Genomic DNA, 9093 nt, shown 5'->3' with positions numbered 1-9093 from the left:
ACATTATTTCGTACTAATGTCGCGATTGCTGGGGATGTTATATTCCATGCCTGCAGGTCCGGATAGACAATTGGATAGACGTTCCCAGTAGACAGAGTCAAACATCAGCTTGGTTGGTAAGCTCCACTTCCGTAAGGCCCCGTAAAAGTTTTCCTAAAAGAACTCGGTTTCCGTGATGCCAAAGAAGGCGTAGAGGTTATATTAGTAGAAATTCTTTGCTTCGAGCTTGCGAGCTGCAGTTTGGACTTTTTGGATTGAACAGTGCATTGGGGAGTTGAAGGAAAATGTTGGGCAGAAGTACGCATTTCTGCGGCCCATTCTGCGGCCGCAGAACCACTCTGCGGACCGCAGACTGGTCGAAGAGTGGGGCAGATTTATGGGGCATTTTTGATGCCCAATTTCGCGGCCATTATGCGACCGCATAACCGATTCACGGGTCGCATACTTGTCGCATATCCTGCCTTGGGGGTTTTCGGAGGGAGGTTTTGCGGTGCACTATACGACCGCAGAACCGTTCTGCGGGCCGTATAGTGACCGCAGACCAGGTCAGTTTTTTCAAGTTTTGGCACCCAGTTTTGAGCTCATTTCTCAGACCGCATAACCATTATGCAGTCGCATATGCGACCGCAGAACCCGTTCTAGAGCTTCATTTTTTTGGTTTTTAAACTTGACCCAATTCCGTTAAATCACACCCCATAAACCATTTTGAGCACATTTATGATATTTTAGAGTGAGAGAGAGAGTTCTTAGAGTGGGGGAGAAATATTCAACCATTACCCATCAATTCTTGCACAATCAGTGAGGATTAACAAAGGAAGTCTTCACCCTAAAGTTAAGAATCTATGTCCTAGTTCTCAATTTCAAAATCTTATAAAAATGGGGTAATTAGAGAGGCAATTATTGGATGTGGGCAGTTGTTGTCTTGCATGCATGTATCCTTGAAGTATGAGGGAAGATTGGTAGCTAAAAATGGTAGAGTGTGGGTTGGGAAATGATGGAATCTTCCACAAAAGAGCCTTAGAATCTTAATGCACACCTAGTGTTTGATAAAATGCTCAAATGTGCTAAAGCCATGATCATCTTCCTAATTTTTCGTTCAACCTGTTATATTTCTAAAATAGATTGAAGTTGCTAAGAATTGCGAATTATTTTAGAGTTGAGAATCTCAATTTAGGTATGTTGGCTAAACCCCATTCTTCTTAGAATCGAATCCCACGGTGTTCATGTAATTTAAGTAAGTCCTTGATCATTATTGAATTGGCTTTTCCTAATGTGGTTGTGTTGAAGGATGTTTGTTCAATGTTTACTCTAAATGCTTCATCATGTCATCTTGCCATTTGAGAATATGTTCAAAAATGTGGAATATGTGTTAGGAATGTTAAAACTTCATGTCAAGACCGAAATAAAGGTTGTTATGCAAAATTGTATGAAAGTCCTCTATGTGCCTAAGATTTTCTTAAATTGAGCATATGTGAATTTATATCTTTAATGGGAAGCCCAATTGATGTTGATAATGATAATGATATTTGAACGTGGAAAAGGGAACTAGAACTATGAAATACGGCCAAGTGCCAAGAATGACTTTGTAATTGTTAAGAAGTACGGTGTGAGATGATTGACTGAAGAAGGTAATGTCTCAAATGAGATGGCCTAGCCGATTGGGCCGAGATCGGACTCCGTGTAAGAACACAGTGGTATTGTTGTAATATCTCAAATGAGATGGCCTAGCCGATCAGGCCGTGATCGAAAGCCATGCCACACACATGGTGGTACTGTGCTGGAAATCACAATAAAATTATGGTACTGTCTCAAATGAGATGACCTAGCCGATCGGGTCGAGATCAGACTCCGTGTAAGAATACGGAGGTATTGTGAATTGTGGAATATCGGTACTAAAGATCACCTAACCTAATAATATGGAAATTGACTTGAAAACATATATGATCCTTAACTTGTTGTTTTAATATTATTAGAAGTCCTTATTGAATTCTTGACTATTCGTCTTGTATTATTATTCATTCTATTGAGTTGGTGTTTAGCTTTACATACTAGTGCTATCGACGGTACTAATGTCCCCTTTGCCGGGGGCACTTCATCTTTAAATGGATGCAGGTGGTTACATAGCAGATAGTGTTTATCACAGATAGTGCTGCATCCTCTTCCCTGCGGACTCAGTGAGCCCCATTTCATTCCGGGGTCATGTATTATTGCTTTTGTTTATATTGTGGTCACTTTTGAGGTATAGTCGGGGCCTTGTTGCCGGCCCCATCTTGACTCTCTTTTGTATCTTTAGAGGCTCCGTAGACGCTATGTGGGTTGTACATGGGTACTAGAAAGGTCAAACGGATTATGTTGTATTTTGGATTTTGTTCCACTAAATCACAAAATGTATGCCTTTTTGAAACTTAACAGGAAGTAGCAAAATGAAATGGTTTGGTAATGTCTATTCATATGGTCCTTCTACTTGTTAGCTAATAAAAACATGCCTTCTCTTATCATGGGTGAGTTGAGTAGAAAGTATCTAACAGGCTTGCTTGGCCGGGTTCACTCGGTTGAGCGCTGGTGCGCCTCCCGAGGTTGGGGCATGACAAACTTAGTATCAGAGCCTAAGGTTTTAAAGTGTCCTAGGATGTCTCAAAGTCGTGTCTAGTAGAGTCCTTCTTATCGGTGTGATGTCGACCACATCTATAAGTTGGAGGCTACTTGGACATTTAGGAATAATATCCTTCATTGATATTCTGGATCGTGCGATGAAACTAATTATGCAATTGTTCCTCTTATAACTCGTACATTCCTTTAACTTTCAGTATATGGCACCTAATAAGAGAGAAAGAACTGGCCAAGGCGCCAATGCCACCTTGGGAGTGGCAGTTGACCCTTTACTTGGAGAGGCGAGTGAATACCCAAGGAGTGAGGATAATCTCCCGACTGCTACACTACCTGAATTCACTACACATGTTCAGGCCACACTAGTTCCTACACCTACTGAGGGTGCAGCGGTTCCTCCAACTGATATTCTGATTCTACCTCCAGCCCCAGCTTCCGATTCTGGTATTTCTGATCTCCTTGATCTTAGGGTATCTATTCAGATGCTAACACAAATAGTGGCTTCTTAAGCCCAGAGATCAAATGTTGCACCCACTTCGTCTAGCCAACAAGGGAATTCTAGTGGTTCCAGGGTGAACAGGTTTCTTTAGTTGGATCCTCCGGTGTTCACAGGTACTAATCCCGAGGAGGACCCACAGGACTTCATTGATGAGATGTATAAGACTCTCCGGGTTATGCGCGATACTGAGACGGAAGGAGTGTAGTTAGATTCCTACCACCTGAAAGGGGTGGCATATTCTTGGTTTGAGCTGTGGGAGGACTCTCGGGAAGAGGGGAGCACTCCAGTGAGATGGAGTTAGTTTGCGGATGCCTTTATAGACCATTTTTTGCCTGCTGAGACTAGGGCAGCCCATGCCGCAGAGTTTGAGAATTTTAAGAAAGGGAGTAGGAGTGTGTGGGAGTATCACATGGAGTTCGCGCACCTATCAAAATATGCTATTCACATGTTGCCTACTATAGAGGATAGAGTGAGCCGGTTTGTGCAGGTTCTTAGCCCCTTGGTTATCAATGAGGCTGCTACAGCTGCCTTGAATTCTGACACGAACTATGGGAAGATGGTAGAATTTGCTCAAGCTACAGAGGACCATAAGTTGAAGAATAGAATGGAGCGATAGGGTACCAGCAAGGCCCGGTCCGCAGGCAACTTTGGGGAGTCATTTTGTGGGGGAAGATCAGCTTTTAGGGGAGGGTCATCAGGGCCAACCCAGTCTCATGCTCAGTCTTCAGCCAGTGCACCGCCAGCGGGGCACAATCAGCAGCAGAGGAGTCGCTTTAGGCCCAATCAGGGCAGCAGGGTACCCCACCATCAGGGCCAATCGGGAGGGAGATTCCCGCAGCAGTGGAAGGCCCTATGCCTCGGGTGTGGCAAGATACACTCAGGGATCTGCTACATGGACTTACCTATATGTTACGGGTACGGATTGAGGGGTCATATTCAGAGGGAGTGTCGTTCATCCCGCCAAGGTGCTGGTAGGGGCACAACACAGCCATCCAGTTCTGCAGCTGCTACATCTTCAGCACCCCCTCCAGCTCGAGGCCCTCCGGCTCCAGTAGGGCGTGGTGCAGCTAGGGGTGGTGCACAGATTTCAGGAGGACCCAACTGTTTCTATGCTATGAGTGGTCGCCAGAGTACAGAGGCTTCTCCAGATGTCATCACAGGTATATTGACTGTCCAAACTCATTATGTATATGCTCTTATTGATCCCGGTTCCACTTTGTCCTATGTTACCCCTTTTGTTGCTATGGAATTTGGTATAGAACTAGAACAGCTTCCCGAGCCATTCTCTGTATCTACTCTGGTTAGCGAGTCTATTATGGCTGCACGAGTTTATAGGGGTTGTGTTGTCACGGTGCGTGGTCGGGACACCGTTGCCGATCTCAATTAATTTGGGATGGTTAATTTAATGTAATTATGGGAGTGGATTAGCTTTATTCATGTTTTGATAAGCTCGACTACTGAATTAGAACTGTGAGGTTTCAATTTCCAAATGAGCCAGTTGTTGAGTAGAAGGGGGATAATGTGGTGCCGAAGGGTAGGTTTATTTCTTACCTTAAGGCCACGAAGATGATTAACAAGGGGTGTATCTATCATTTGGTCTGGGTTACGGATACTGACGCTGAGGCGCCTACACTCGAGTCTGTGCCAGTTGTGTATGAATTTCCAGAGGTCTTTCCTGATGAGCTCCCTGCGATTCCGCCAGACAGGGAGATTGATTTTGGGATTGGTGTGATGCCAGGCACGCAACCTATATCTATTCTGCCCAACAGAATGGCACCAGCAGAATTGAAGGAACTAAAGGAATAATTGAAGGATTTGTTAGAAAAGGGTTTCATCCGGCCGAGTGTGTCACCATGGGGCGCACCAATTCTCTTTGTGAGGAAGAACGATGGATCACTGAGGATGTGTATTGACTACCGGCAACTCAACAAAGTCACAATCAAAAACAAATTCACACTACCAAGAACAGATGATTTATTTGATTAGTTACATGGTGCTAGATACTTCTCCAAAATTGATTTACGATCCGGGTATCACCAAATGAAGATCAGGGAGTAGGATATTCCGAAAACTTCTTTTAGGACTTGGTATGGGCATTTTGAATTTCTGTTGATGTCTTTTTGGCTAATAAATGCCCCAGCGGCTTTCATGGATCTTATGAATCGGGTTTTTAAGTCTTTCCTCGACTCCTTTGTGATAGAGTTCATTGACGATATGCTTGTGTATTCACGGGGTTGGGAGGACCATGCCTATCATCTCAGGGCAGTGTTGCAGACTCTTCATCAGCACCAATTGTATGCGAAGTTTTCAAAGCATGAATTTTGGCTCGAATCTGTCACATTCTTGGGTCATGTTGTCTCTAGAGAAGGAATCAAGGTTGATCCTCAAAATATTTCAGCAGTAAAGAATTGACCTAGACCTATAACGCCCACCGATATTCGTAGTTTCTTGGGCTTAGCAAGATATAACAGGAAGTTTGTGGAGGGGTTCTCTACTCTTGCCTCTCCGTTGACTAAATTGACTCAGAAAGCAGTTAAGTTCTAATGGTCTGATGCTTGTGAAAGGAGCTTCTAGGAGTTGAAATCGAGATTGACTACAACGCCGGTGTTGACCTTGCCAGAGGGTACATATGAATTTGTGGTATATTGTGATGCTTCAAGAATTGGGCTTGGGTGTGAGTTAATGCAACACGACAAAGTTATAGCACATTCTTCTAGGCAACTCAAGAATCATGAAAAGAATTATCCAACACATGACTTAGAATTTGCGGCGGTGGTTTTTGCATTGAAAATTTGGCGTCACTATTTGTATACGGCCCATGTGGATGTATTCACGGACCACAAGAGTCTTCAATATATTTTCAAACAAAATGAGCTGAATTTGAGGCAGATAAAATGGCTTGAGTTACTCAAGGATTACGACATCGATATTCTATATCACCCGGGGAAATCCAATGTTGTGGCTGATGCTCTTAGCTAGAAATCTATGGGTAGTTTAGCACACTTGGAGGTATATCAAAGGCCATTGGCCAAGGAAGTCCATCGATTGGATAGTTTGGGTGTTTGTCTTGCGGACTCTAGTGAAGGAAGGGTAATTGTGCAAAATAAGGCCGAACCATCGCTTGTTGTGGAAGTCAAAGAGAAGCAACACAACGATCCATCTTTGGTGCAATTGAAGGAGGGGATACAAAAATATAAGACTATGGCTTTTGCTCTTGGCATGGATGATGGTACACTAAGGTACAAAGGGCGACTATGTGTTTTGAATGTAGATGGTCTCCGGGAAATAATCATGGCTGAAGCTCATGCTTCTAGGTATTCTGTGCATTCAGGTTCTACAAAGATGTATCATGACCTCAAGGAAGTCTATTGGTGGAATGACATGAAAAGGAATGTGGCGGACTTTGTAGCAAGAAGTCCGAATTGTCAGCAAGTGAAGGCCGAACATCAATGGCCTGGTGGGTTGGCACAAAACATAGAAATTCCAATGCGGAAGTGGGAAATGATTAATATGGACTTTTTCGTAGGATTACCTCGCACACCGCACAAGTTTGACTCAATTCAAGTTTGACTCATTTGCCACTCATAGATTTTGCTTATAATAACAACTTTCATGCTAGTATTCAGATGGCACCATTTGAGGCATTATAGGGTAGGAGATGTAGATCTCCTATTGGGTGGTTCAAGATTGGGGAAGCAGAGTTGATAGGGCTAGACCTTGTAAATCAGGCTATGAAAAAAGTTAAGATCATAAAGGAATGTTTGAAAACTGCTCAGAGTAGTCAAAAATCCTATTCGGATGTTCGTCATAGAGACTTAGAGTTAAAAGAAGATGATTGGGTATTCTTAAATGTTTCCCCCATGAAGGGTATTATACGGTTTGGGGAAAAGGGGAAATTGAGTCCGAGGTATGTCGGGACGTACAAAATCATTCAGAGAATTGGCCAGGTGGCGTACAAGCTTGAGCTACCACCCGAAATGTCATTAGTCCACCCGGTATTCCATGGATCTATGTTGAAGAAGGTAGTTGGAGATCCGTCAGCTATTGTGCCGGTTGAGACCATTGAGGTTAGTGAAGAATTTTCATATGAAGAAATTCCAGTTGCCATTCTTGATAGGCAAGTCCAAAAGTTGAGGAATAATGAAATTGCCTCCGTGAAAGTATTATAGCAAAACCAGCAGGTTGAAAAGGCCACGTGGGAGGCCAAAGAAGAAATAAAGAAGAAGTATCCTTGTTTGAATAGCTATGTAATTCTTTCTTTTTATGAACATATCGCCTATGAATTTAGTATCATTTGTTTAGTTAATGTAAAGGTGTTCCTTTTGATTATGTGTTACTTATGAGGCCGCAGTTGGTATAGTTATGAGTTTGTTATGTCGTTGAGTTTTGTATATGTTTGTAAGATGTGTTTCTGGGACTCTCTGGCAGGTGGATAGGCCTAGTTACAAAGGGAACTATGTCGAAATTTTTGGAAATTTAGGGAGCTAGTTAAATTTGGGGTTACTGGTGTATGGTATGATAACTGAGTTGCACAAGGTCCTAATAATGGACCTTGATCCTCATTCGAGGACGAATGATCTTAAGTGGGGGAGGACGTAAGTCCCCGTAAAGGTTTTCCTAGAAGAACCCGATTTCCGTGATGCCAAAGTAGGCGTAGAGGTTATATTAGTAGAATTTGTTTGCTCTGAGTTTGCGAGCCGTGATTCCGACTTTTTGGATTGAACAGTGCGTTGGAGAGTTGAAGGAAAATGTTGGTAAGAAGTACATATTTCTGCGGCCCATTCTGCGGCCCATTTCGCGGCCGTAGAACCACTCTGCGAACCGCAGACTGGTCATAGAGTGGGGCAGATTTTCTGGGGCATTTTTGATGACCAATTTCACGGCCATTATGTGACCGCATAACAGTTTCGCGAGCCGCATTCTTTTCGCATATCCGCATTGGGATTTTTCGGAGGGAGGTTCTACGGTGCACTATGCGACCACAGAACCGTTCTGCAGTGCATTATGCGATCGCAGAACAGGTCTGCGGGCCGCATAGTGACTGCAAACCAGGTCAGTTTTTTCCAGTTTTGGCACCCAGTTTTGCGGTCATTTCGCGGACCATTTTGAGCCATTTCTAATATTTTAGATTGAGAGGGAGAGTTCTTAGAGTGGGGGTGCAATCTTTAACCGTTACCCATCAATTCTTGCTCAATCATTGAGGATTAACAAAGGAAGTCTTCACCCTAAAGTTAAGAATCTATGCCCTAGCTCTCAATTTTGAAGTCTTATAAAAATAGAGTAATTAGAGAGGCAATTATTGGGTGTGGGGGGTTGTTGTCTTGCATGCATGTATCCTTGAAGTACGTGGGAAGATTGTGAGCTAAAAATGGTAGAGAATGGGTTGGGAAATGATGGAATCTTCCACAAAAGAGCCTTAGAACCTTAATGCACACCTAGTGTTTGATAAAATTCTCAAATGAGCTAAAACCATGTTCATCTTCCTAATTTTTGGTTCAACTTGTTATATTTCTAAAAAAGATTGAAGTTGCTAAGAATTCAGGATCATTTTAGACTTGAGAAGATCAATTGAGGTATGTTGGCTAAACCCCCTTCTTCTTAGAATCGAATCCCACGGTGTTCATGTAATTGGAGTAAGTCCTTGATCATTATTGAATTGGATTTTCCTAATTTGTTCAATGTTTATTCTAAATGCTTCATCATGTCATCTTGTCATTTGAAAATATGTTCAAAAATGTTGAATATGTGTTAGGAATGTTAAAACTTCATGTCAAGACCGAAATAAAGGTTGTTATGACAAATTGTATGAAAGTCTTCTATGTGCCTAAGATTTCGTAAATTGGTCATATGTGAATTTATATCTTTAATGGCAAGCCCTATTGATGTTGATAATTATAATGATATTTGAACGTGGAAAAGGGAACAAGAACTATGAAATACGGCCAAGTGCCAAGAATGAATTTGTAATTGTTAAGAAGTACGATGTG

The 9093-nt window shown here is 42.6% G+C and overlaps 2 protein-coding genes across 2 annotated transcripts; both read left to right on the top strand.

The window, feature by feature from the left end:
- Positions 1 to 3998: 3998 nt before the first annotated feature.
- Positions 3999 to 4493, top strand: LOC138902739 (uncharacterized). Its single transcript, XM_070190635.1, has 2 exons — positions 3999 to 4266; positions 4366 to 4493. The coding sequence occupies exons 1-2, from the start codon at positions 3999 to 4001 to the stop codon at positions 4491 to 4493; spliced, it is 396 nt and encodes a 131-aa protein (XP_070046736.1).
- A 1598-nt stretch (positions 4494 to 6091) lies between these two features.
- On the top strand, positions 6092 to 7586 carry LOC138902738 (uncharacterized). The gene is made up of 2 exons (XM_070190634.1): positions 6092 to 6420; positions 7535 to 7586. Exons 1-2 carry the CDS (start codon positions 6092 to 6094, stop codon positions 7584 to 7586), a joined length of 381 nt encoding a protein of 126 aa, XP_070046735.1.
- The last annotated feature ends 1507 nt before the right edge of the window (positions 7587 to 9093 follow it).

The sequence above is a fragment of the Nicotiana tomentosiformis genome, chromosome 12, assembly GCF_000390325.3.
Source record: "Nicotiana tomentosiformis chromosome 12, ASM39032v3, whole genome shotgun sequence".
NCBI classification, from domain to species: domain Eukaryota; kingdom Viridiplantae; phylum Streptophyta; class Magnoliopsida; order Solanales; family Solanaceae; genus Nicotiana; species Nicotiana tomentosiformis.
The sequence above is the reverse complement of the archived record's forward strand: the minus strand, read 5'-3'. Positions and strand labels throughout refer to the sequence as shown.

Excerpts from the sequence above, each read along its gene's own strand:
- LOC138902739 (XM_070190635.1), top strand. The coding sequence starts at position 3,999 with ATGGACTTACCTATATGTTACGGGTACGGATTGAGGGGTCATATTCAG. Across the intron at positions 4,267-4,365 it reads TTCTCCAGATGTCATCACAG|AACTAGAACAGCTTCCCGAG; the intron begins GTATATTGACTG and ends AATTTGGTATAG.
- LOC138902738 (XM_070190634.1), top strand. The coding sequence starts at position 6,092 with ATGGGTAGTTTAGCACACTTGGAGGTATATCAAAGGCCATTGGCCAAG. Across the intron at positions 6,421-7,534 it reads GCTGAAGCTCATGCTTCTAG|GTGGATAGGCCTAGTTACAA; the intron begins GTATTCTGTGCA and ends ACTCTCTGGCAG.